Source organism: Cuculus canorus, chromosome 11 (assembly GCF_017976375.1).
Source record: "Cuculus canorus isolate bCucCan1 chromosome 11, bCucCan1.pri, whole genome shotgun sequence".
Taxonomy (NCBI): domain Eukaryota; kingdom Metazoa; phylum Chordata; class Aves; order Cuculiformes; family Cuculidae; genus Cuculus; species Cuculus canorus.
Genome location: NC_071411.1, coordinates 15014779 through 15041431, shown reverse-complemented (window position 1 = coordinate 15041431; position 26653 = coordinate 15014779). Strand labels below are relative to the sequence as shown.

General features: G+C 44.9%; 2 protein-coding genes across 5 annotated transcripts in view; one reads left to right on the top strand and one right to left on the bottom strand.

The window, feature by feature from the left end:
• Nucleotides 1-4228, top strand: part of MITF (melanocyte inducing transcription factor) — a 106886-nt gene extending 102658 nt beyond the window's left edge. For all 4 annotated transcript variants that reach the window (XM_054076446.1, XM_054076447.1, XM_054076449.1 and 1 more), the window contains one exon: nucleotides 126-4228. In XM_054076446.1, coding sequence (XP_053932421.1) covers nucleotides 126-527 — 402 coding nt within the window. In that variant the 3' untranslated portion in view covers nucleotides 528-4228. The remainder of the gene's footprint in view (nucleotides 1-125) is intronic.
• A 6111-nt stretch (nucleotides 4229-10339) lies between these two features.
• Nucleotides 10340-16494, bottom strand: LOC104061234 (2-epi-5-epi-valiolone synthase). Its single transcript, XM_009563146.2, has 5 exons — nucleotides 16370-16494; nucleotides 13518-14151; nucleotides 12051-12284; nucleotides 11137-11389; nucleotides 10340-10440 (listed from the first exon to the last, which is right to left on the bottom strand). Exons 1-5 carry the CDS (start codon nucleotides 16492-16494, stop codon nucleotides 10340-10342), a joined length of 1347 nt encoding a protein of 448 aa, XP_009561441.2.
• Nucleotides 16495-26653: the final 10159 nt, after the last annotated feature.

The window sequence follows — 26653 nt, the reverse complement described above, 5'->3', positions numbered from 1 at the left end:
ACGAAGTGTAAGCATTTGTCACTATTGGAAAGGGAAGAAATAGTTTCTGTTGAACAAGAGAAACCTATGGGGTGACAGAGTTTGCTTTTAGAGTTTTTTGATTTGTCCCTTCTCCTCCTTTACAGGAACTTGAGATGCAAGCTCGGGCACATGGACTGTCCCTTGTTCCATCTACAGGCCTTTGCTCCCCTGATATGGTCAACAGGGTCATCAAGCAAGAACCTGTGCTGGACAACTGCAACCAAGACATCATGCCACACCACACAGACCTGTCTTGCACTACCACTCTCGATCTCACTGACGGTACCATCACCTTCAGTGACAATCTCGGAAATGTGACTGAAGCAGCTGGCACTTACAGTGTTCCTGCGAAAATGGGATCCAAACTGGAAGACATCTTGATGGACGATACCCTTTCACCTGTAGGAGTAACTGACCCGCTACTTTCCTCTGTGTCTCCTGGAGCATCGAAGACAAGTAGCAGGCGAAGCAGTGTGAGCATGGAGGACACCGATCACGCTTGTTAGCATATGCTTGGCACACCTTCCATAAACTGCTTTGTTTCTTGATCAGTAGATTAAATAATTTACCTTTTGTAGAAGTTTTTGATTTTTTTTTTCCCTTGTGCTTCATCAGTAGCCCAGTGTGTGTGCGTGTGTGTACATATTATATATATAGGGATTTTTTAGAATTTTTGTGAAGAAACTTGTATATTCTATTTTAAAAATCCCACCGCCTCCAAAATATTGTACAGCGTATGTACAGTATCTGTGAACTGGATTCGCCAAGAACTTTGAACTGGTCAAATCTACTCAAAGCAATAGAATTACAAATGAAGAGTGTTTCTACTGGGGGAAAGGGGATTGTAGAATTGTAAATGCAACCTATTTACTTGGAAACAAAATGTAAATTTAAAGAATGTAAAGAAACCAAAAAAAAAAAAAGTCCAATTTGTAATTGTATTAATTGAATAGTGCTGCCTTAAAGATACAGTGTCCCTCAAACGTTGGTCTTTAGATGACAAGTGTTTAGGGAGAAATACCCACCCTACTCCACTCAGAACACAAACATGAAAAAAAGTGTTAAGACATCCTGACTGTGTTGATTGTGATATCAAATGCTGTTGCTGAAAATTGCAGGGAGATGCGAGACTCTTTCTCAGAGTGCCATTTAATTTTACTCTGAGCTGATTTGGGTTTTCCTTTTGATCAAGGTTCAGGTTTTTCTCTTATAGGTTTTTATTTTGTGTTGTACCGCACGTTGATGGCTTGCCGACAGTAAACCAGGAAGGAGCACTGTAAGTTGGTATTACACTCTTTGGGCAAAAAAAAATGATACACTTTATCAGCTGGGCACATTACGTTGTACATATCTAATTGGCTTTATTTTTTTTTTTAAATTGCGTTGTACAGTTTCTTTTGATTTGCATGGATTCCTTAGTTATCCTCAGCTTTTTGTTTTAAATATATTTGTATTTCATTTGTAAGATTTTTGCCTCTTAATATTGCAACAATTTTTTGACATTTTTAAACTCATTGGAAGTTTTCTGCGTTCTTTGTAAACACTTGAAAGGAAGCTTTTATGCAGGGTTCTGTGTTTTAAGAGAGATTTTGAGAATATTTTGTATATTACAGTCTCACTTTGAAAATGTTTTTAAACACATTTAAGGTAGAGTACAAATTTAGGTTAGGTAATAAAACGACTCTGTAGAGAAACTGAACTTACATATTTATTTTTAGTGATACAGAAAAAAAGTAGTAATATGCTTGGAAACATAACTATGTAGTTAATATACCCGTTATAGTAATTTGTGTTTTATTTCAGCACTGGGGCTGACATAAGAAAAAAAAACAAAAACAAAAACAACAAAAAAAGAGTAAATTACTGTATCTGCAAATAACTGTTACTTGATAACAATGTTATTAATTTTTAACATGCAACAATGTTGTAAAAGTAGTTGGGTGCATTATCTACTCAAGTGTAGTCCTATGCAATAACGGTAGTTATACTTGTACTATATCAAGCCTAGGTGTTTTACAGAGGTGACGTGGTGTTATGAGCCAGGTGGGTTGAACGGATTTCTCAATAGCAGCCTACAGCTGACTCGCGAGCGGCAGGCAAGTGGATCTCGTTCAGAATGAAGTGCCTTAAACTCTAGCTGTAGTCTTCCTCGACTAGCACTGACTGAAGTGTGGCATAGGAGAGAGCTTTCGGGTGGTGTTTTATTGAAGTACAGCATGGTGCCTACGTATAGAGAACAAGAGCTTCCCGTTCTCCTTTGTGCTACACTGGAAATTACATAGGATAAGCGGAACGGTTAGTGACTTGAGTGCCAGTTTGGCAGGCGTAAGGAAACCTTGGTCGCGGCGGTTAACGTTCAGAAATCAAATGTGAATTGAGTAGCAATAGGATAGCCGAGGACGATGTTGGGCATTCCTGTAGCCTGCGGTGTGATGTGCTGAGCTTTCACCCAGACTTTTCCGTATGGAAGGGTTCTTGAAGTGTCCCCTGCCTGGCACTGCTCTTCCCAGCGCTGATGGTGAGGGGCACGGGGCTCAGCGGGGATGCAGCTGGCTGTTACAGTGCTCTGGGGTCTGTGTTTGTGTTGCTCTTTCTGTGGCTGTTACTGGCTGCGTCCAGCCGTCTGTTTCTGCTGGAGCAGTGAGCTATGTGTTAGCATCGATGCAACCACCAAACCACCAGGTTGGGGTGCTTTTTTTCCCCTCTTTTTTTTTTTTGTTTTTTTTTTTGAAGGAGGAGCAGGAGTTGGATTATGATGATGCCTCTCCCCCCCACACCCCAGACAGCTTTTGGGAATGTGTCTTTCCTAGGGTAATAAAGCTCTGACCTAGGGCAGGACCCGAGCCTGCAGGATACGCTGCAGCCATTGTGGTCCTTGGGTAGGAAAATGATCCTTTGGCTCCTGTTCCCTGCAAGGCAGCTGTGCGGCGGTCGGCTCCAAGTTGAGGATGTGGGTACAGGCTTCTGGTGCTGCTGTTAGGTAATGATGACAGGTAAAGAAAATCAGGGCTGTGAAATACTGGTAACTAGAACACAGGGCTACGTTATCCTTCCCCGTTAAAATGAGACAGCTCTGCAGCATTGTGCAACAGAATCGGGGTGCGCACACTTGAGTATAGTGACTGAAAACCACTGAATATATTGAGTAAGGCTTTTGGTTGATGCCTGTCCTGGGCATTCAGAAATTGAAATCTAGACTGTGGTATATAAATATTTTTTTAAGCTTATGTGAAACCACTAGTACTCGCTGACAGCCACAACTTCTGAATTTTGGCTACATGATGTGTGGAGATGAATTAGGATTCGAGGAAAACCATTAAATCAAGAGCTGGATTTCTTGATAGAAGTAGTTGTGGCCCCTGCAGCTGTGTCGTGCGTTCCGTGTACGTTGTGTTGCTTTGGGGTAACATGACTCAGCTGTGCCCTGCTGGCTCTTCACCCCGTCTTTTCCAAAGACTACGGCACTCCTCGGAGCTGGCTCACCCTTCAAATGAAGCATATTGATGCTGCAGCGAGGACATTTCTAGGAGACACGGACCTCCAGGCAGGTGCAGACTGGAGGTATCTTTACCTGTTTGCGCATTGTGGAATGTGTGGCCATGGTATTTTACAGGAGGTCGATGGCAGAGGACAGAGACGGCGATTGGAGGCAGGGTTTGGCAGGAATTAGATGGAGTGAGGTGTACAGAAGTTGTTGCCCAGCCTGGTGGTGGGTGTGTTGTGTGACACTGGGCTGGCAGAGGCTTCCTGAGCGGGTGGATGGGATTCCTACCAATTTTCACTTTGCCAAAGCCATCCAACAAGAAGGAATGTGCAGAGTACCATGAAGTTCTTCCTTACTGCTTTTGGCCTATGAAGCAATATTTAACTCTTACAACCTGTAAAAGCAAAAAGAAGGTACATAAGGAAAGCACAAAGCACAAAATAATGCACTTACCTTTATGTTGTTTGACATAAAATGCACTGGGGGGGGAAGCTGATGTTGATAATAGTATAAATACCTATATTTCTTGAAAAAGTGACATTAATTACTGCCTCTTGCTATGATGCTTGGTACTGTAATGTTGATATTCATCTGCTGTTGACTGCAGCAATAATTTGTGTATGGTCCATAGCACTGTAAATTATGGATCAATATTAATGTATCCAATGAAATAATTTGAACTGTTGTTCTTGATAGATGGATTAAAGCATTTGGTTTTTCACATACGTCTGTGTAAGCTATATGTTTTCTGTGTAAGTGAATCTTGTTTTTCTGTGCATTTGAAGTCCCAGCAGAGCTCCTGTGTTTGTCATTTGGTGGTGGATGTGTCTGTGCTTCTGACTTGGTTGCACCAGAGCTGTCCGGTTGTGTTGGCACTGGGGTAGCACCGGGTAACTGGAGCTGTCGATCAGGCCCTCTTTATGCTTTGCAAATACACACCAGGGTGGATAGACCCAAACTTTCTGGACTGGCGTAAAGAACAAAACAGGTGGACATGGAAAAATGTCATTGTCCCTCTCCTGGTGGGGTCTCACCTCCCTCCCTTCTTAAAGGGGTGTCTGCCACCTCTCCTGCAAGGTTACTTATTCCCAGCAGCACCTCACTGTCTTCTCTAGCTGACCTGTGCACGGAGAGATCCCAGTCCTCCGTCTGCTCATTCCCTGGATCACCCCTGAAACCTCAACTCAACTAATGCGCAAAAAGCGGTTCCTGGGTTGTGCTGGGAGCTGCTGCTAGTGGTGGGTAGGAAATACCTGGGGTCTTGTTCTGTCTTCCCGTATTCATTCTTTTGCCCTGTCTCTCCATTGCTCTCATCCCTTCTGGTCCTGTTCTACAGTGTTCGCTGCGTGGAGTCCTTGACATCTCTGTGGACGTTGCTGCAGCAGCAGTGGTGGCTAATGCATATTATATCTCATGGGGCTTCAGCCCTGAATAGAAACAAGTCTTGAATTTGGCCTGTCTTGAAAATTGGATGCCTGTTGAGAGTAGAAAATACTTAATTCAGCTACCACTGAAATGCCTAGCTGACCTGCTCCACTCAATTTTAAAACCAACCAACCAAAAATCGCTGGGTGAAGCTACCTGACTGCTAGGACTACAGTGGAAAAGCCTTACATCCTCTTCGTAGAAGATACTTGAGTTAAAGCTTGTGAAAGTTTCCAGCAGGTTTTGTGATGCTATTTCTTTAGAAATCCAGCACGGTGTTAGAGTGTGCTTTTGTAGTACGGCAGCAGGATGTCATTTTGAATTTGAGTTTTTAGGTGGACTTCTTGCCGTTGGTGAGGGCAGCTCTGGGTTTTGAATGGGTTGCAGAATCCAAGAGGGACAGGAAGGAAACCTGTCATGAGGGTAATGGCTGTAAGCAGTTGCTCAGTGTGTGCTACCAAAGAGGCGGTAGTAGGTCTGCTTAGAAACCTTTTATTTCCTTTGGACAAGCACGAAAAACTCTGAGTGTTCAAAATAAAGCTGCTGATACCTGGTGAGGTCTGGTTTGCTGCAGAGCCCTGTGGCTGAGCTGCATCATGCAGTGGCACAGCAGAACTCTTCCACCATGTCACGACATTGTGTGTTCCTTCCAAGGAGACACTTCTTGGGGCTTGGCAGCGCTGGTGCTGTGAAGGAGACAGCGATTGCACTGCCTCGGTGGGTTCAGCAGCTGGCGCTGCTTTTGCTGTCACATCTGGGAGTGGCCCCGGCACTGAATGGTGGGCATGTTCTCTGTTTCTCCAGCTTCGAAGTGTGCTTGCTTAAAATTGCGTGGGAATGGCTTGGAAGCTGCAATAAGTCCCTGACTTATTGAAATGGGTAAGGCTTGACAGGATGCTGGTTTGCTGGTTTTTGATACTGTCTCCTGACCATTGCTGCTGTCTTTACATGTGATGTGAAGTGCACCCTTCTTTGCTGCTCCATTTTTAATTAAGTTTTTTGAGAGAGACTCTCTTAATGAGCATGTGTTAGGACTCGCATCTCCACCATGGCCTGAAGCTGCACTTTGTTCATTTCATGACTTTCTCACCTAGATCGAAAAGAAGTGAAAAGGCTTCTGTTAAACTCTGGCAATGCCAAACGTGAGTGGACACTCTTATTTGTGATTCCCTGGAGAGACGGCAGCTCCCAACCCCTCGTGCTGCCAATCTCCTACCCTATCCCTGCACTGCCAGACCTGAGGCGTTGATGTGTTCTATGATCATAGGTGGAAATGATGCTTCTTGCACCAGATCCTACATTAAATGCCATCTAAGAGCTGTGCAAGGCTACGAGAAGGCTACTGCTGTCAGTAGGATGAGCCAGGGCATGAAAAGCATCTAAATATTGATTGCTGCTCTATTCTATGTATGAAAACCACTATGAGGTTGATATACATGGTTGCATATTGTGGTTACTATCTCAAATAAGCTATGGGAGAAATCCTTAATGCCCTGATGTGTCTGCTACTGGAAGGGGCAGCCGGGAGAGCTGCCCTGGCTGTCTGGAGTGGCTGTAGGACATTGATGGAGGCTTTGGCGTTTGGACACAGCGCATGAGCATCAGCAGGGCAGCTGCAATAGTTTGAGAGGGAAGGCAAGCACTTGGGTCCAGCGCAAGACCCCGTGTCTGAGCATTCTGCTTGTGCTCTGGGCTCTGAGCAGGGTTCGACAGATGGGGGGCACACAACTTTGGATGCTCCGATCTCACTCGAGGGCTTTGCCCTGCTATCACCTTTCACCGGTGCTTCTCTGGAGCTCCTGCTCCTTTTGGCTTCCTCCTTGCCTTTGATGGCAGCAAGAGCTAGACGTTAATTATAAAAGTGGAGAAGAGCACACTCTCGTGGGACTGCATTCTTTCCTGCTGTCTGCCAAGCTTGAAGAAGGGTGGGCGTCCCTCGGTGGGCTCAGGCTGCGTCCTGGCACTGGCGGGGCAGAGGTGGCTTCCACCTGCAGCTCCGCGTCAGCCCCAGCCCAGCACGGGCCAGCGAAGGTGGTCTGCTCCTAGGTGAGTTATGATTCAATAATGTCATTTCCAACTAGTTTTCTCTGAATGCAGTGGTAAATTGTAGCGGTGGTAACGGCTCCAGACAGGACAAGCACAGCACCGCTGAGCACGTGTTGCGTTGTTAACGAAGAATAAGGGCATTTGCTGTTATGTTCAGCACTGTTTGTATTTCCACTCTAAAGACATTTCATCAAAGTATTTTAGTGTCTTCAAGGCCTCTGGACTGATTCTTATATATTGGGTACATTGAGTACTACTATTGACTGGACATGAGTAATAACTGCTTAAATACTCCTTTATTAAAAAAATATCAGAGACCCTAATCTTCCTCTTTTTTTTTTCCTTTCCCCTGCTGAAAAGCAGTTTCTAGAGCAGGTCGTTGAAAAAGAAATTACTTCAGAACATGTAAATAATAAAATAATTTCCTGTCCTCTGACCACTGAAGTAATTTTGTTCAAACAAACCCACGAAGGACTTGCGCTGCAGAAAACCCAGCTGGGTCCCGTATGGCTTTCCACTTTCCCCTTTGGAGTAATATGTCATTCAAGATAATAAGAAAAGAAACAGAGATTTTAGCTCTAATGATAATAGTTCCATTTGAAAAAGCAGGAAATAATTCAAATGGAAAATAATTAAATTCCTGCTAGACATTAAAAAAAAATGCACTGCAAACAATGAGGTGTATTTTAAAGTCGCTGTTTTATTAATAATACTTTCCTCCTTCTTCGCTTGATCTTTCGGTGACAAGCCTGGCAGAGGCACTCTTTATCAGACATTGAAGCAATTTAGCTGCTGTCGTATGCCTCTCTTGATATACATGTATTACTCACACAGCCGTTTTATGTTCTTTAGCATATTTTAGTATATAATTAAAAATGTGGCTGTCTGCTACTAAGCAACCAAGCATGTCGGGGTTGATTGTATTCTGTCACCCATGGCAGAAAGGGAGGGTAAAAAATAATAATCATGTGTTCGCTTTTCAGTCTTAATTGCGCTCCAGCTCCTTTGATATGTTGTTACACACACACACATCGGCTCCTGAAGATGGAGGTAAAGCCAATGTGTGGGAGCGGCTGCCAAGTGACCTGCAGCCACCGCGCTGTTACCAATGGCGCAGCAGTCCTACCTGCCCGGCTTTAAATCAGTACGTGTGGGGTTGTTGTTCTTCTGGGTCCAGTTCAGCTCGACCCTGCTAAGCTAAGCTGCTTGTTTTTTCCATGAGACTGGAGTGTTAAATGCCTTTGGATCCCCGAGGATTTTTTTCCCTGGACACTTAAAATAAGTTGATGTTTGCCTTGCACCTCTTCTGCGTAGGCAGACGGTAGTAGGACTCCTGCACTGAAGGACACTGTTGGGCAGCCAGTAATAGTGCGCCTCTTTCCTTTCTAGGTTGTCTGTTGTGAAAAATGGCCCAACTGTCTCCTGGAAAGGTGGAAAACTAGTTGAAAGCATCACCATAAACTGCGGGATAGGAGCACCAGAGCTGCAGGTCTCTGGTCCCGGATCATCTCTGGGAGGTGGTCAGCACCAGGTAGAGCTGAGACAACATACACAGCCCCCTCCCAGAGGCTCTCAGCACGTTGTCCCACGGCACAGCTATCCTTGGGGCTCTCTCACGCTCCGACAAAGTTCAGATCCTCATCTAGTCTTGCGTTACACTGTCTTTTTCTGTCCTAACAAAAGGCTGATGGTGCAGACGGCTTCCATGTGAGCAGGAGCGATGCTTACCCCCCTCAGCAACTGGGAACTGGCTGAATGAACCTGTGTTTGACGGACTGGAAAAAGCACAGTTTTCATTGATATCCTCAACCGCAGGCTTACTTAAGGCATTAGGGGATTATTTGTGTGGGAAGAGGTGGCTTTGAGGATGTGTTTTTGTGCTGTAGGACCCCTATGGGAAGCCTACTGGGTAAGGTAGCACTGTCTGTGTGAAACCCTCATCTCTGGGGAAGGATCAGGGAAGTCTTTTGTGTGCTTCTAGACACAAGTTCTATGGGCTGAAGAGGAAACGGGATTTATGTCAGCTGTGTTCCTCTTTCTCCCAGTGTCTGTCTCTTGGCAGGTGCAAATGTACCCAGGCATGCACTGCGTGCAGTGACAGAATAATTTTAAAAGTTTTTCAGTTTTAATAGTTTTTATTACTTCAGCAAAACAGAAGCCAGCACATCAGCACAAACTGGTATGACATAAGGGAAAAAAAAATCAAAATAATAATGCTGTAAATAATTCAAAGGCTGTTTGTTGATTGTGATTCCATTTGTTCAATATCCTGGGAAAAGGATGACACTGCATTTAGGTTTTTCAGAGTCAGCATCTGATGTATATAACCTGCTTTATGTCTGCCAGGATCCTAAGACATGACTCTGAGGCTGCTTGAAGATGATAAACTTGCTTGGAGTCCCCTAGTTTCTCTTGGATTTCCTCAGCTGACCTTATCTACTTGGAAAGCACGGTGACGGGGAAGGAGCCCTGGCCAGCCAGGTAGGAGGATGCTGAGGGGGTTCTGCAGTAGCTGGAAGATCAACGTTGTTCATAGGCAGCTCTGATGCAAAATTGTACTGCATTTGTCACACCAGTGGCTTGCAGGGGTTACAGAGGAACCTCTACTATACGTCTTGGCAATAAGATGAGTCCTGCCAGCTTGTGCTCAGTATCTAGGAGTCCTAAGGTATAGGACTGCCATGCTGTCGAGATATGGCTCCTGTGGTGCATCAGAGCAGCAATATCTGCTGATCTGTGTTATGTGATAGTACCTGTAATCGGAGCATGTCTTTCTCTTACACTGGCAGCAAAAGTTAGCAGCTACATTTCTTTTTTGCTAATTTGAATGAGCTGAAAAAATGAAAAGAACTGAAAATGCCAAAGCCGATGAAGGAGATAACTTGCTTCAAGGATTTTGTATAGCATGGAGATCTTGTGTGGTGCCATCAAGATGCCCCACTTCTTCTACATGCTTTATGAGCCAGATAAACATACTGACTTCAGGGATCCACAAACAAGTGATAGTGGGACAGCACTGTGTGAGGCCATGGCAGCCCCCAGGTTGAGTTACCCAAATCAGTGAAAAAATGCCCCTCACTTTCCCCCAAAGGAAATATCTTGCTATGAACTATGCTATGGGCACTTGGTGACTTCACTTTGGAGTCATCACTTTTTGAGCACTAATGAATTCCCTTTCAAACGGAGCTATCAAAAGGGGTAAATCAGGTCAGATACCAAGATTCTTCTTGCTCTGAGCAGCTCTGGGGTGTACGTGGTTTCACAGGTGCTGCTGTTATTTACACTGCTTAAAATTCAGTCCTGCCTTACCATGTCAAACAACTTCACGCGTGGGGCAGGACCATCAGCCCAGGCTTGCAGTTCTCAGAGGGCAGCTGGCTCTTCTTCCAGCACCGTCTCGCAGTCCCTGGCCCACAGCTTGTATGCTTTTTCCAGGGTCTCCTCACTGGTGTCATTGAATATCTCTGTAAAATAAGACTTGTCGTTAATTGGACATTTAGAGAAGCTTTTCCTGCTTGCGGACACTAACTCACTAGGGGGAGAGTCACCCCTCCCAACAGTTTGAGAGCCCATTTTCTTGTTAGTGTGTAGAGACTGAACTTCATGGGAACAGTCTGAATGGATACTGATGCAAGAGATCCCAACCTGGTCTCATGCATTGCTTTTATGTTAGGGGTTGGGTTTTCTTTTATTAAATCTCATAAGTAAGAGTGTTTCACTCCAGATATTAAACAGATACTATGGAGTTTTCAGATATTAGTTCTAGGCACACTAATGCATTAAATTCCTTTTGCTAAGGTTTATTTAACAAATATTTTCAAGTATAACCAAGGAATTGTTTTACCCTTATTACATCTGCTTTGTCTGGTAGAACACTGTTTATAGACTTTTGGATTGCAAACTCATTTGCAAAGTGAATTGGTCAATCATAAGGCAACTAATTAGACCTCAGTCCTTAAGTGAGTTCCGGTGGTTACACACAAGAGAAAGATCCCATCTCTCAGTGGTTTTGTCGAGATGTTAAGAAAAGCATAAGTAAATCCAGAAATGCACGACTGCGGAACTGCAGGACACATTTTCCACCATGTCGGTGTGTCAGGGTGCCCACGGCCCCACAAGCACCCACACCTGGGGCTCCCTGATGTCCCTCTCTGCAGTACCTGCTACGCCGAGGCCAGTGGGGAGAGGCATCCGGGGCTGTCCCCCGCTGTGCTTTAGGCGCTCCGACAAGGCTTTCTTGATGAGGGGCCAGCTGCAGCCACCATGCCAGACCGGCAGCTCCAGGCCCCTCATGCACTGGATGATCTGCTCCTTCTCCATGGCGGTGATGAGCCCCCGTGTGTAGGCAACGTATGTCATGAATGCCATGTCGATGTTCACAGCTTCTCCATGCATCAGTGACGGCAAAACTTTCTGAAATGGAGCAAAGGTGGGTGGGAGAAGAGTGGGGTTGACAAATAGTCGATAAGTAGTTTTTGTCTAGAAGTACTGCCAAAGATTGACATTTGACTCACAGCAGAATAAGTACAGATGTGCTGGATGTTAGCATCTTGTGATTTATAGGATACAGAGGATGATCTTTTTTACACATGATTAATTGCATGTAAAATATCCCATAGGGATCCAGGATCTAATTCTCCACCCGTTCAAATCACTGACAAGGAGCACCATGGGATGGTGAAAAGAACTCTGAATTTTGAACAAAGTCCAATCCTCCCCCCTCATTTTTCAGTGGCAATTCATCCCCAGACAGACTATAGTCTCTATGCCTTCATGCTGTTAAAGCTCATGTTGGTGGTTCCTAGTGGCTTCACTAAAATCTCATCATCTTTGTACTTCAATAAATCCCTGGTAAGAAGCACGCCTGCAGTCTGAATAAGAAAGAGAAGTGGAGGTGTCGGGGAAACAGGGCAGGGAAAGCAGTCTCTTTATCCAACAGGACCAGGCTGGGTGTGTTGGGTGATCTGAGGTACCATGTGCAAGTCTGTATTTTACCCCCTTTGCACGAGGCTTTCACGCTGGTGATAGAAAACTTTTTTAAAATAAATGTTGCATTATAAAGTCTGTCACTCACCATTTCCAGCTCTGGGCTTATGAGGTGACCAAAATCAACCAGTCGGTTCAGGTCATCTTCCCAGAGGTTGGGAGCCAGCTCTTCCAGCATGGTTTCAATGGCAATCCTGGTAGTTTGCAGTGCAGCATCCCCATGGTCAGCAGAGCCACTGTAAGACTGGAACTTGGTGTCTAGCAAGTATTTTCCGTGGCTCTTGAGCAGGTCAAACAGCCCTTTGTGTTTCATGAGTGCCATCTAGGACAAAGAAGAGAAAAGGTAATTAAAGATAATGATGTGATCCTTGTATGTGCCATTGAAAACCTGAATGTGTCGATGGATTGGACTATAATGTAAATACATCTACGCTTGGTAGGTGGGCAAGTTCTACCTCTGCGACTTAAAAAAGTATTTCTGTAGACACAGTTCCTGGTTAGCATGTTTGGTGTATATTCAACAGGTCTCTAGGACTGTAACCTGGTGGTATTACACATATTATCTGCAAAAGGCAGCGTGGAAATGCCCAGTGAGGCTCTGGTAAAGTGGCAGAGATAATGGAATACACGTGAGCAAGTTCCCTTGATACTGGGCAACCCTGACCATGCTGTGAGCTTGCTACATGCTCCAATAGCCCAGCAGTTGGTTTGTAATGAGCTTTGGCTATTTGTGTGCCCAGGACAGCAACTGTGAGTGGTGGACAATCCCAGTGTAGTGCTCATCTAGTCCTTAGGACTGTTCATTGGGCAAGGGAAGGTGGGAAAGGTCTGCAGTATGGGGTATATGAGAGTTCAGAAGTGGTGTGATCATTACAAGGATGTATTTTTCCACTCTGGCTCTGGCATTAGCCCCCTCCTGCAGTGGGGAACAGTGACCTGTGGGTGCCCACTAGAAACCTCCAGAGAGTCTGGGGAGTTCCCACTATGCAAGCACTGAAAAATGCTACCGATGAACTTGTATCTAACTCACTCCAATAGCTTGAACTCTACTTTATCAAAAGTTTTCGAAGCTCTTCAGGCTTCGAAGCATTTACTTTGCATTTCCCAGGTAATCTTAGAAGCACAATTTGTCTCGCAGGAGATTGATTGACCACACTTGACATAGCCCGCAAGGCAGGTGCAAATGATCTTTCAGATTATTAATCCCCAGTATAATGAACTTCTAATTCCCTGCCAGCAGTTCATTTTGGGGTGCTATAGATCAGCCTCTGTGCAAAGATGCTTTCTTCCCTGGTCGTGCTGTATCTATATCTGACCTTGAGTTTTGGAGTTTGCTCCATAGAGGTAGCATTTGATACAGCGTATGAGGGATATTCTGACAAATTTAGCAGCTGTAAAAGTAAATATAGGCTTAACGAGAGCTAAAAGTCCCCATGCACCCTTCGTTGCTGGCCCACCCTTGTTCCCATAAGGCGAGTTCTACTATGCCATCAATGCTGATGGACACCTTACCAGCATTTCAAGTTCAAAAAAATGCAGTTGCAGAAGTACATACCTTTAAAATTTCACCAAGGCCATTGGAGATGTGTCGCCGAGGAATGCTCTGAATGAAGGATCTATCCAGGAAACTGGCTACTGGAGGGGTGTAGCCACCGAGCTTGTTCTTACACTGCAGGAAATTCACACCATTCTTGGCCCCTACGCTGGCATCAACATAAGAGAGGAGGGTTGTTGGGACCCGAATGTAAGGGGTACGTCTTCTGTAGAGTGATGCAGCTAGTCCTACGATGTCCAGGCAGACACCTCCTCCAATGGCGATGATGGGCTCAGTTCGCCTGTCAATGCTGAACTTCTGGACTTCTTGCAAGATGTTCAAGACCAGGTCCATGGATTTTGTTTCTTCGGTGGTAGGCAGAGCGAGGATTTTGTGATGAACATTATTCTGTTCAAAGTATTCTCTGACTTTGGAGCCATAAAGTTTGTCAACAACTTCATCTATAACAATAAAGCGCCTCAGCTTCCTTTTGCCACTAGTGGCTAGCTGTAGTTGCTGGGGGTCAGCTATGTGACCCCAGAGCAGAGTAGTGTTAGAAGGATCCAGAATATTGTATGTTTCTACCACTTTGTAGCAGAAATAGATGGGAGCTTCAATCGTCCAGGAAATCCCACCTTCGGAGACACATTCACCTCTGGCAAGGATCAGAAAACATGGTTTGAAATCATTATATTCCTTTTTTATACTTTGCATTTCTGAACCAGTTTAAGGAGGCAGCTGAGGGATGGGAAATGTGGGATTTCCTTCCCATGCACCACAAAAGTGCGGGGCTTTGAGGGTGGAATTGCTCTCCAGGGTGTCAGGGCTCAACTACTTTGGCACCAGGGAAACCCTCCCACATCTTAGAGCAGTCAAATGGCTGAACTTCTACATGGCAATCACGATAAAGAACAAGAAGGGCTGGAGCACGTTATTCATGCTGGAAGCTGAAAACCCCAGCAGAAAAGACCACACCAATCATTTCAGCTTCACAGAAGGTAGCAGGGAAGAGATCATCAAAGCTTTCCAAAGTGTTTATGAAGGAAATATAACCTTCCCAGTATATCTGGCTGATGAGAATTGATTTACCCCTGTGTATCTGCAAACAGCCACATTCCTTCATACAACATTCCTTCTCTACAATGCTCTAGCTGAAATGGCGTATGCATCACCTGACCTCAAAACAGGTATGAAAGAAATAAAAACTCCTCCCAGGTCATGAAAGAAAATTATCGGAGAGGTGAGAAAGAAGTTTGAAAGGATAAATAAAAGGCTATGAAGTGGGCAGTATCTATCTAAACCAGAAAAAAACACAGCCCTGCAACCCAGTTATTACGTCTGTTGGGAAGAGGGAGCCAGGGGAAAAACAAGTAGTTTTCTTAGTTTGTTGGGAATCAAGAAAGGTAAAAAAAAAAAAGGCAGAAGGAAGCTTCAAAATGTATTTTAGATACAACTTCTTCTTGAGTTGCAGTTGAGTAAAAATTGAGAAGTTCTATGAACCTTTTAGTTTTTTTGAATGAGAAGATGGCTTATTGCATAATCAGATTTCTGTACATGCTCAGTTTCTTTCCACATGCCTGAACTTCTTCTAGTAGGTCAAAATAGATGCTTCTCTGCTTTCTTTACGAAACTGACTCTAAGTCTACCCCTAAGTTTTTGAAGCGTTAATAGAAAAACAGCGAGGATTCATGCCTTCCAGAAAACTTCTTCTGGGTTTTTAAAATGCAGTATTACAAAAAGTCATTGGTACATTTTAATGGTCCGAAAATATACCTCATAGCTGTACTTTAACTGCATGTACATCTGCCTCTGGCATGTGACCCTTCTACGAGGCAGGATGGTTTTGAATGTTAGTTGGTGGAATCAGCTTCGGGTGCTGGATGGCGTAACTCACACCCATTGCAACTCCTCTGCAGTGCCAAGATAGCAGTGAATTTGTGGCTGAACATACCCTTGTTGAAGCATATGTCAGCTGAGGGTTTTTCTGGGTGTGCTCTAGGCCCTAGGTTCATCCTGCTGTTGACTGAGGTCCAGCAGACTGCTTTTGGGGCTGCTCAAGCCCTGTGCCATATGCTGCAGCTCTCCCTGAGCGTATCGACTACTGCCAGTGCTGGGGAAGAACCCTCTGCCCTGACTGAGAAAAGGGATAGACTTGTATCATCAAAACCTGAGTATGACTAACTACAAAACTTCTGACATGCAAACCAGCTGTGTCAAGAAAGATCTGCACCACAAACAGGGCTCTACAGGCTCTGAAAGGGAGTATCCTGTAATTAAAGGATAATTAACTGGAGAGATGTGGTTTCCGCAAAGAGTTGTGTCTCTAGGGGAAATATGTCTCTCTTCATCTGAAGCAGCATTGGGCGACTCCTACGGTTTGAGAGATGCCTTATGACATTTGCTCCTGTCAGTGACCTCCTGGGTATAATTTTCCCATCTAGGCATTTCATTTACCTGCAGCCCTCTCCGTCAATGATCCTTTTCCCGTGCCTGTGCATGAGCTTTTGCACACAAAGATTTCATACTCATACAGGGAGGGGAAAAAAGCTCAACTGCAGCATTCAGAATTCCATATCTAAGCTTTTCAGTAGTTTGAATAAATTTCTCATTTACAAAAATTGAGGTTGTTGATAAAACTCCCCCTGTAAGTTAGCCAGATCATGCTAAGGAGAACGGCAAAAACCTGTGCTGCCATATTGCACGTGTTTTGAAGCCCACTTTTGCGAGGATGCACGCATAATGGTGGGTTTAAGCCACAAAGACGTGAGATGGTTTTTCCATCTCAATCATATCCCACCAGGAAGACCGCGCACTCTGCTAGCCAGAGCGATCCGATGCAATCACCAATGAGCAACATGGGCTCCTATACTTACATTTTCGCTTCAGAGAGAGTAATCTCGTCCTCGCAGTTGGAAAGTACTTCTCCTTTCTTGATCCGGTACCACGTGCTCTTGACTCGCACTAGCTGGAAGTCTGTCCGCCGGGACTCCTGGGGCATGGGGACTGGAGCTACTGGAGAAAAGGTCTCTTCTGATGCTGGCATGGTTCTGGAAGGTGAAATCTCTCGGTTAAGAGATCTCCTGTAACTGGGTGCCTTTGAGGTGCTTTTTAAAGGCTCTAGGTGACCAGGCGTTGGAAGGGGGAGGTCTTGTGTATCCACAGGGGGGAACAATTACAAAACTAACATTATCTAATCTGGGATGCACGTTACGGATGGTAAGAGCATCTGAAGACACGTGCAAGTACCAGGATGGGGTTGTGTAATCAGCTAGTTTTATAATGCTTAAGAATTACAATAGGAGTGCATACATTAACTTCTAGCATGATGCCCTACAGCAAATTTAAGGTTATGAAAGGCAATTTGTGTGATTCTCTATGACATTGAGGAACCTCCTTTGCTGTGCGGAGCCTCTGATCTGGCTATGACTCTAACCCGCTCTTATGGAGTGAAAGAGGAGCAGGAGCATGGGGATGGGATCAATACCAACTAGTTAAACTTCTTTTGAGCTTATGTTCCCAGGATTCTCTTGCATTTAGGAACAGAATGATTTTTTTTTTTATTGTTGTTTTTATCTTTTATGGTGGGTTTAAAAAAATTATCAGAGAAAGTTTATTTCCTGAAGTGTTGTTTGGAGATAAGCTGAGTTTTGATTCACTTGCCCAGCTGCCTGCGGGATTCTGAGATGTGGAGGCTTCCTGCCATGGAGTCATTTCAGGATCAGCAGTGCTGTCCAGGCAATGGTATCTGAGCCTTGATGACCCTGCCTTTTGAGTGCCATGCTTTCCTGCAGCTGTCAGCTTAAGACTATATCAGATCCCCCTCAAGTACACAGGGAGACCCCATTTCCTTGACCCAACGGCAAGTTCATCCTGTTGGATGGGCTCAGCCAAAGGGATGAATTCCCATTTTCTAGGAAACAACAGGACTCTGAACGTCGCAGGTGGAAGGCTGGTTCTCCCTACATGACTGAGGGATAAGCAGTTCACCTTTCCATAAGATATTTCAGCTCAGGCTTTTGGAGGGCCCTGAGCTCAGCTTGCCGCAATAAACACTTTCTTGGCACACAGCTCTGTGTGCTGAGCACAGGGGAACTTGTTCCTTTGAGTTCATCAGCTGTGCCTGAAGGTACAAATCCATGTTTGCCTTCTTGGCCATGTTTCTGAAAGCTGTCCTTGTTCAGAAACAAAGATCAAGAAAACCTAGGCATAAAAGCAGAGTCTGGTTCTTCAAGAGTCCATCAGACAAGACCATTTAATTGCACTGAAGGTTTAATTGCAGCCAAACTCACTTAATAACCTACATTTATCTCAAAATTAGTTTTGGGAAAAAGCTGCAAGAATAAACTCTAAAACCATGTAGCCCTGCTCCAGGAAGTGTAGTAATTCCTAACATCTAGTTCTCACCACTGGCTTCATCTCTAGACGGCAAATTGATTTGCAAAGAGGATAGACTGTTCTCCCTGTTTCACAGAAGAGGAAAACAGCACCAGAAGAGAAGCAACTTGCCCAAAGTCACCTCCAAAGCTAGTAGAGGATGGATTAGATGGCATACTAAAGCTCTTAGCCTATTTAACAAATACTCATTGAAATTTTAACTCCCAATCCAAACATAATTTGGATTGCTTTCCACAGGTACTGTGGGTCTAATGCAGTTTGTTGTTTACTAAATCATAAGGTGAAAAAATCTTAGGTATACAAAGACTTATTTTGTTTGCTTTTATTTTACTCTTGTCCTGTACGTTTACTTATTTTCCATTTATACTTCTCGGCTCTATTCTGAGAGCACTGAAATTTCTTCCCAATGTCTGTCTGCTTGCCATAGCCAATGACTGCCATGTCCTTGTACCGTCCATCCTGCAGAGAGGCTGCCAAGACCCTCACAGTGAGGACCTGCTCCGCACAGACTCTTCACCTCCTCTGCTCAGCCCTGGACTCTATCAGCGTGCTTTACAGGTATGCTGAGTTTGTCCTTGACTCAATAAGCCCAGGTTGGTACAACTCAGATGTGAAAGATGCTGTTCTGCCTATGGGGTAGTTCAAGTTTCCATGTTAGCTTCAGTTTGTGTTTCATCTGCGTGAAGGAGAGACAGCTGGCTAACCTCAGCACCCTCACATGCTCTTTGGTTACTTTGCTCTTTTTGGTTACTTTGGGCTTTTGGATATCCTGGATGTTCCCACTGGTTTCTCCTGATGTCTCCTCCAGCCAGTGCACTCCTGGGACTCTTTGCTGGGGAAGAAGGTCAATTTGTACCTGTGTGACACAACCTCTACCAGCCCACGCAGAGACCTGACTTCTGGGCTGGACCCCAGAGCAGGGGGTGATCCAATATTTCTGCACCACCGCAGCAGTGACTGTGTAGTTATGGACCACTTGTAGATAATCTGGGGTTCAAATCTGGAACTTTTTTGGCCTTATACTTCATGGTTTAGCAGGGACACATGTCTTGTGCTATGTAACCGGAAGGTTATGAAACTGCTTTTCTTCTTTTCTTTTCATGCCAGATGTTGTTGGATTTCACCTGATGTCTGTGCTCTGGGTTGGGGAATGTGGGTGCAGCTGGAGTGGGTGCAGCCCCAGCCCAGGGCCATCCTCCCTGCACAGCCTCTCCCCAGGCTGGGGCTCTGCCCAGGTGACTGTGGGCGGAGAAGCCCATCCCCTTGGTGGACACCTGAGCACCAACGTGCTTCTCTGCAGAGACAGCAAACCCACAGCAGCATCCTCTGAATTTGGGGAACAAGAAGCAACATGCATAATCCTGCAGGTAAATTCCCTGTGTGGGGTGGGGAGCTCCAGGAGATACGGTGTGACAGGAGGGGACACCATGTGATGATCTAGTCCTGGGTCCCCCACTGCCCTGCAGAGATATGACCTTCAGGCTCTGTGGCTTGGCAGAGGAACGGAGGAAGGGCTTACTGGGGAAAGGAGTTTGAGGCTGAGCAGCGTGGGTGGGTCTGCAGGAACCTGAAGTGGACACTCCCAGGACAAAGTGATGGGTGGGAAGGTGGACAGTGGCAGTGCCAAAAGAGCTTTGTCTGTGACTAATTTCTGATGGATTGTGTTGCTTGTTTTATATATATTTTTTCTGCAGCTTTAACCTTGCTTCAGTGCTTTCTGTGATAGTCACATGTCCCTGATGGGGCACACAGTGAGATGTTTGCTTCCTTTTTTTGGCTGTTTTCTAGAATCAACAGCTGAGTATAAGCACCTAGGCTGCTCTGAAGGGAGAGACTTTGTTCTCTCACAGCCTGATCTAAAGCCCATTGAAGCTATTGAAAGTATCCTCTTGACAGCCTTAGGCTTTGGATGCGAATGTCTGTAGGTACTGCTAAACCCTGCCACACGCAGCATCCTTTATTACCTATGAAAATAAGCGTATGCTTTGCGTACTCTCTGCTAGTGACTTCAAAGCCTCCCTAATGCAAGCTCAGAAGCATCCAGCTTTTATACTTTTTTTTCCAGCAGTAGAGCCCATCAAAAACGCATTGACCAGTGTATGTTTTCCTTGCCTTCCCCTGAAGTTCAAGCAGAGTTTAGCACCCTGGTCCATGCTGCGAGAAGCAGCTTCCCCACCCCAGCTGCTTCTTCCCCCTCATTTTCCTCATGCTTCTGTTCCACCCCAAAGATGCTACTTCTGCCCTTGCCATCACTGCTGACTTTGCTGCAGGCTCTGGCGCTACTGGTGCTGAGGACAAGCTGATAAATTAAGCTGAACCCTGCTGGGTCCACGCAGGACCCCCTCCAATGTTTAATGGTCAGGCTGTCAAGTTTGACTCACGCTGCTGGTCATCTCTCAGCCCCAAGTGGGCTATGGTGTGCCCATGCCCCAGTTCATGGCCCTGTCCTGGTTCATGAATGGTGGCCTTGAAGCCAGTGAGCAGCCCCACGTGTGCCACAGCCACAGCCCTGCTTCCTTCTGCTACAGCTCCATCCATACACTGGGATTGTGTCACAGCTGGGTTTAACTGACAGGCTGCAGTTTCCTGTGCAGGGTTCTGGTGGGGTAAGGAAATAGCTCCGGCATTGCACTGTGGTTTCCATAAACAGAATTGTCTGGTAAGATGCAATGGCCGAGGTGTATTTATGCACTAAGACAAAGTGGTGAGTGTTGCGATAAGCTGTTGTCAATGCCTGAGGTGTGTTGGTGAATAGGATTGCTGGAACTGTGTGGGATGGTTTTATCAGACTGGATTTCCAAGTGTTTAGCATTGAGCAGCTCCTGCCAAAGTGCTCAGCACCCAAGCACCAAGCTGTCTGTCCAGTGTTCAGGTGGATCAGATTCAATGCTGTGCCCTAGCTGGGAAGGGGGCACTCTTTTGGAAGTCGTTGCTCTTGGGCTGCAAGATAGATATAGAGGCTGGAAGGAGATATGAGATACCTAAAGTCAGAAAGCAAAGATCTGGTCCTGCATCTTTTGATGTGGCATCTTTGCTTTGTTTTTGCCAAATCTCAACTGCTTTCTTTTGCATTCGACTCTTGTCTTCTCCTGGGCACCCCCTGCAAAGAGTACAATGTCCTCTCCTTTTCTGACTAAGCTCCCCCCACCCCAAAAGTGCCATCTAATCCCAAGCTGCAGAGTTTCATTTCACTCCAGGAGCAGTGTGTCCCTCTATGGTGCTACACCTCCTGCCTGCTTGGGGGACACCAATGTCCCCCACATGCAACCTGCCTCTCGCTTGCAACCCCGACTTTAGTATGAACCAGAAGTGCCCGATTTCAGACAAAGCAGAGGCTGCACTCTATTGTTCAGCTTAGTTGTAAAACAGGCAGACTGTGTTCCCAGCATCTATCAACAAAGATGCTGGGAACGATCCAGCTGACAACTGTGGCCCATTTTAAGAACTGCCACCTTATATTTTCCATGAAGCTGCTGGAGCCTTAAAGCAGCCCTTTCTTTCCCTTTCATGGTAGGGCTTGAAATCCTCTGCTTTGCAGTTGGCAGCATTTTCCTCCTCTAAGTGAGCTCTCTCCCCACCCCACTTTGTATGCATGAGAAAGGCAATGCACAGGTAGATGGGAAAGGAAAACTAATGTCTGTGCATAGGTAGAGCTGTGGGGAAGGAAACTGGCACTGTAGTTTAGTGCTCAAGGTAGTTCAGCAGCTTTCCTGGGGTTGTGCAAAAACTATGCAGTAAAATGAAGCACTTTTCCCGGAGCAGCAGTAAAAAAAAATAGTAGTTCCATAAGTTTTCTCTCACCTTAGTGTTCAGAGCCTTGAACACAGCCTGGCCAGGGCAGCAGCCAGCCCTGAGCTCTGCTCGGACTTGTTCGGTGCTTGCATAAAGGAAAGCAATTCTGACCTCTGCTGTTGGCCCAAAGCATCATCAGGCTGTAAAAAATGCAGCGCTTCCTGGAGAGATTGTATAATCTCAGATACAGAGTTGATGTGGGCATGTGCTGCATGCTCCCTCTGCCCAGTAACGCTTCTTGGCACTTGCGGCTGGGATTATAACACAGGTTACAAAACAACTGCATGTAGATCTTGTTTTCACCCTCCTTGGGTGACAGGGAATCCTTGTGTGTTGCTCATCCAGAAACATAACATGATGACTACTAAAATTATAAACATGTTTTCCCCCCTAAATTAACAAAAAGCTTCAGAGTACTTGGCAAGGAGGATGAGCCTGGCGATGCTTTTGTGTGCAGCGGTGAAAATGCTGCACAAAAACGATGTATCTTCACCCAACATGTAGCTCGGCTAAATTATTTGCCAAAGTCAACAAAACAACAAGGCCTGGGAAGGGGATAGCTGTTCCTAATTAATTGCATTTGCAATTAATCATAAAAATGTTGAAAGACATACAGGCCACCTCTATGGCCAGAGATAAGCATGAGATGCAAATCAGAGGCTGCTATAGCTATCCTAAATCTGCCTTCCGTGTACATCAGGCTGGGCTGCTGCCATGAGCATGATGCTGTTTAGATGACCTCTAACTGTGGTCCAGGCTGGCAATTCCCATGTAAAATGCGCATATGTTTTACATTCCTTGTCTGTTTTCATATTTTTTTTGTAAATTGGATAATGAAAATCGGTGAAGACGAGCAATAGGATTGTCATCTTAGTAGATACAGAAAGCTGAGGAACGCTGCTTTGAGAAGCAGATCTTCAGGGACGTTTAAACCTTTCCCTATTCCCCAAAACAGGAGTTTATTCATATGGTCCCCCCCTGTGCCAGAGGAAAGAGCAGTCCCCAGCAACTGGAAGCCTTGGTGCCGTTTTGGTGATGGGGTCATCTGCTGTTCATCTTGGTGTGCTGCGGTTGGGGAGGAGGGGTGTGTGGAAAGAGACTCTTGAAATGGTCACATCCACAATGAGGAAAATTGAGTATTCTGACATCCTGTGGGGAGGATATGTCCTTGCTCAGTGTATCCATCTTATATATATCCCGTGAAATGCTTGGTTAGAAAAGACATTAAAAACCCAAACACCTTCCTGATATGCTACCACTTGGCTAGAAGCTGACACCAAGCCACCACCAGGGCTGGGCTAGGACACCCACAAGACCCAGCGTTTGGGAAACATATCCAAAGTGGCGTTTAAAATAGATAGGAAAGAAATGGAGAACAGAGAAGTCGGAGGCACATGTGTATCTCTACTTTGCAGTCTGATCCTTTAATGCTGATCTGATTCCTAAAATCCTAAATGGCTATTCCTAAAATACACTCTCGCATTTGCTCTCATACATTCTGTCCCAACAGTGGGCTGTGGAGGAGTTGCCTATATGAGGTGATATTCTGATGCCCTCTGTGGCTTTATACTCTGCCTTCTACGGTGTCCAAGATCCCACCAGAAACTTGTCCTGGGATGGGGATACGGTATCTGCAGCAACAGCAAGTTCCACATGGACAAGGCTTGGCCGCACAGCTGCTGGGCCGGTCTGGACCAGTCCTTCAGAGGAAGTGTGTCCTCTTTTCACCCGATTCACTTTACGGACGCTTCACAGTTGTCTGCAGCTTTTCTATCATAGGAGATAAATTCAAGCCAGGTGCAACCTGCTCCACCCCCGTTACCCTCACAGTCTACTTGCCTCGTGTCTCTGACATGTGCTCTCGCCAGTGCTTTCGTAACCCAACATGTGCTCTTACACCTGAGGAATGGGGTAGTTTTCCTGAACGATGACTCACTCCATGGGGCTGGGACACGCTAAGGTCCACCGTTGCATCGCTACCCCGTGGGTTTCATGGGGCCTCAGGGCAAGTACAGTGCCAGCGGTTGCATCGTGTTTGCCCCCAAGGGCAGTCTTGTTTCTGGAGACGTTTCCACAGCCTTTCCACACTGATGTGTTGTGCATAACTGTTTACCTGAATAAAGAGCTTTTTCAGATTTTTTTTGGCTTGAGAAGTGCTCGGTTTCTCCAAGCAAAAAACTACCTACAGGAGTGAGTTTCATGTGCAGTTCTTTGTTATTCAATGTTTGTCTCAGAACTTCAAAAGTGAAAATTCCTGGTTTTGAAATATTCTTATCCTTTTTCACTCAGAAAAGGATCAGGTGCAAGGGAAAAATGCAAGAATGCAACTCACAAAAAATAGTTAGAAAATTAGGAGTATAATATTCTTTCCAATGTTAAATTTTTCTGTGATTGTTTTCATAGTCCTTCAAAACCTATATTTTGTATGAAAAAAACGCATTGTATTTTTGCAGTCTAAATTCCTCTTCTGCTGAGTTGAGCCGCTACAAATTCATTGTTCTTCTTTTTATTTTCCATTTCAGAAACCCCAGCTGGACTCATTGCTGAGAATCTTCTCAAAGCCAAAGAAATAGCCCTCAAAGACTCTCGTGTCCCTGAACAGCTCAAGAATTACTTACAAAAAGCTCTTGATGTTGCTCTTGGACTAGAGCCTTACCTGGATGCAATGGCAACCTCAAAGAGGTATGGATGTTCCTTCGTAACCTTGTGCTTTTTCTGTGATCTTATGAATATGTTCCTAGATTTTCTGTTCAGAATATGTCATAAACATAGGGAACAGTGAAAGGAAGATGAATGAGAGTTAACTGCACCCAAATAAATTATGTCTATGTGAGCCCATGGCCTTGAGGAGAGGAAGTGGGAATAAAAAGCCCTAACTTTAAATTTTGAAACATATTCTACCAATTGACCATGGCAATGGTTGGAACACATCCTGTGAAGCCAATCTCCACACAGTGCCTGCGGAAAGGCTCAAAGGATGAGCCGCCGGACGAAATTGATGCTGGGATAAAAAAAGAATGAAGAAAACCTGCACCTCTGGATCCGCCCTATAATATCAACTCTTATATGCAGCTTTTATCTCCTAACTCTCCACAAACATTAATTAATCTGCTAACTAAATTACTCTAGTAACTAAACTAATTAATTAAACTAATTTAAGGTATCATTAATTCCTAAGTCCAACTGATACCCTCATTATTCTTTTTTGAGCTACAGTATATTATCCAGCCATGTGGGGTCTGCTAAACAATTCCCATTTATCAGTGTACATTTTGATCTGTGGAAAAAGCCAGTTCTGTCTAAAATTGACAATGTGTAAACTGTTCCAGGCTGTGGATTATGGGAACGCTGAGCGTTCATTCTGTTGCTGAAATAATAGCTGATAGTTGTTTGACTTACGCTTGCTGTACGATAATAGCTATACATTATCTTATTAAAGTTGTTAAAGCATTTGTGAGGGGCAGAAAAGAGGTTATATGAAATGTTCTACTCTTTAAGTCTTGGATTATCTGAGTGTGGCTGACACGGGTTATGAATTTGTTCTCGTTTTACTGAGGAGTGTTGGGGGGAGCTGGCGAAAAAAAAGAGAAGCTGAAATGGCTTAAAATTCTGGGCTGCGGAAGCATCAAAAGCCATTTCTGGTTCTTACTTTCTTCAGACAGGGTAATCTAATCTGTCTGGAGGCTATGGACTTCTTCCGGTCTGTTCCCTTCCCTTTATAATAGGTAGCACCTCACTCATCCAGAGATGTTGTCACAGGCCTGGCTTCTGTGAAATAGCACCTGGAGATAACCTGCTTTTCTCAGCAGTTTGCGAGGAAAACCCTGTTTTTTCCTGTCTTCCAAACAATTTCAGATTTTACATCTTCTCTCCTATTCTGCAATGAAACCTTTTTCTGGCTAAAAAAAACTCTCACCAAACCCTGGCCAGGGTAATTCCAGCCATTTACTCCAAAGCAGCAGATTGATAAACACCTGTCTGGGACCAATTGGAAATGGGAAAGATTTGGGGTTGCACAGTGGGGAATACTTTCCTTCAGTCCCACAACCCCTTCTTCCCAGACCCTTATGCTGGAGTGGGCCAGCACTGAGACAGACCTATCACCGAGCCAGGTCCTCTTAGGACTGTAGTTTAGTGACATTAAGCTTCTGTCCTGTATTTTTGTGCTCGTGCACACATGAGTTTTTCCAGGAGGTCCCTCTTGGTTGTTGTATTTTATGCAGGATACTCAGATTTTGGTTGTTACCATAATGTTGAAATGTCTTTCTTTTTGCAGAAAAACTTCAGCTGACCGCAGCCCAGGGAATGCTGGAGGAACTGAAACCAGAGTTAGGCTGCAGGATGAACATGCCTCTGGCTCATTGAATGGCAAGTTGATCAACCAAGAGGATAAAATTGCACCACATTTGTGTGAGGGTTGTCACTGCAGTTCATCACCCTCTACTCCACCTTGAGTGGGGAAAGGGTGAATGCCATGGAAATGCTCAGAAACGTGGACAATTACTTAAAAAGAAAGATAAGAACTTCCTGTAGGCTTCAATCTTCCTTTTGCGTTAATTTTCCCTGTCCTTTGCCTCCCATGTCCTTGTGCCCACACACACATGTGCTCGTAAATGTTTTAATTCACAGTTTGGTCCCATCCCTTAGTGAGCAGCAGAGAAATCGTTGTCCTTATTGGAAGGGGAAGCAAGGGAAGCATGATGTTGATTTGAGTTTGATGGTTTTTGTTAGGGCTTTATATGCTTTTGTGGTGGAGGTGGCCTGTGGGCAAGCGTTGTACCTTTTCAAGTAGCAATACCCAAGCTTGTATCCCTACATAAAGCCTATTACACTAAATCTATTCCCAGATTCATTCTTCCCAGATGTTCCCATCTTTTGAGTAATATTTCATCCCAGTGAAGTACTCTTATAATGTATTACACTAATACATTGTTCGAAGGACACCACTGATGATAAATTTCTTAAATGAT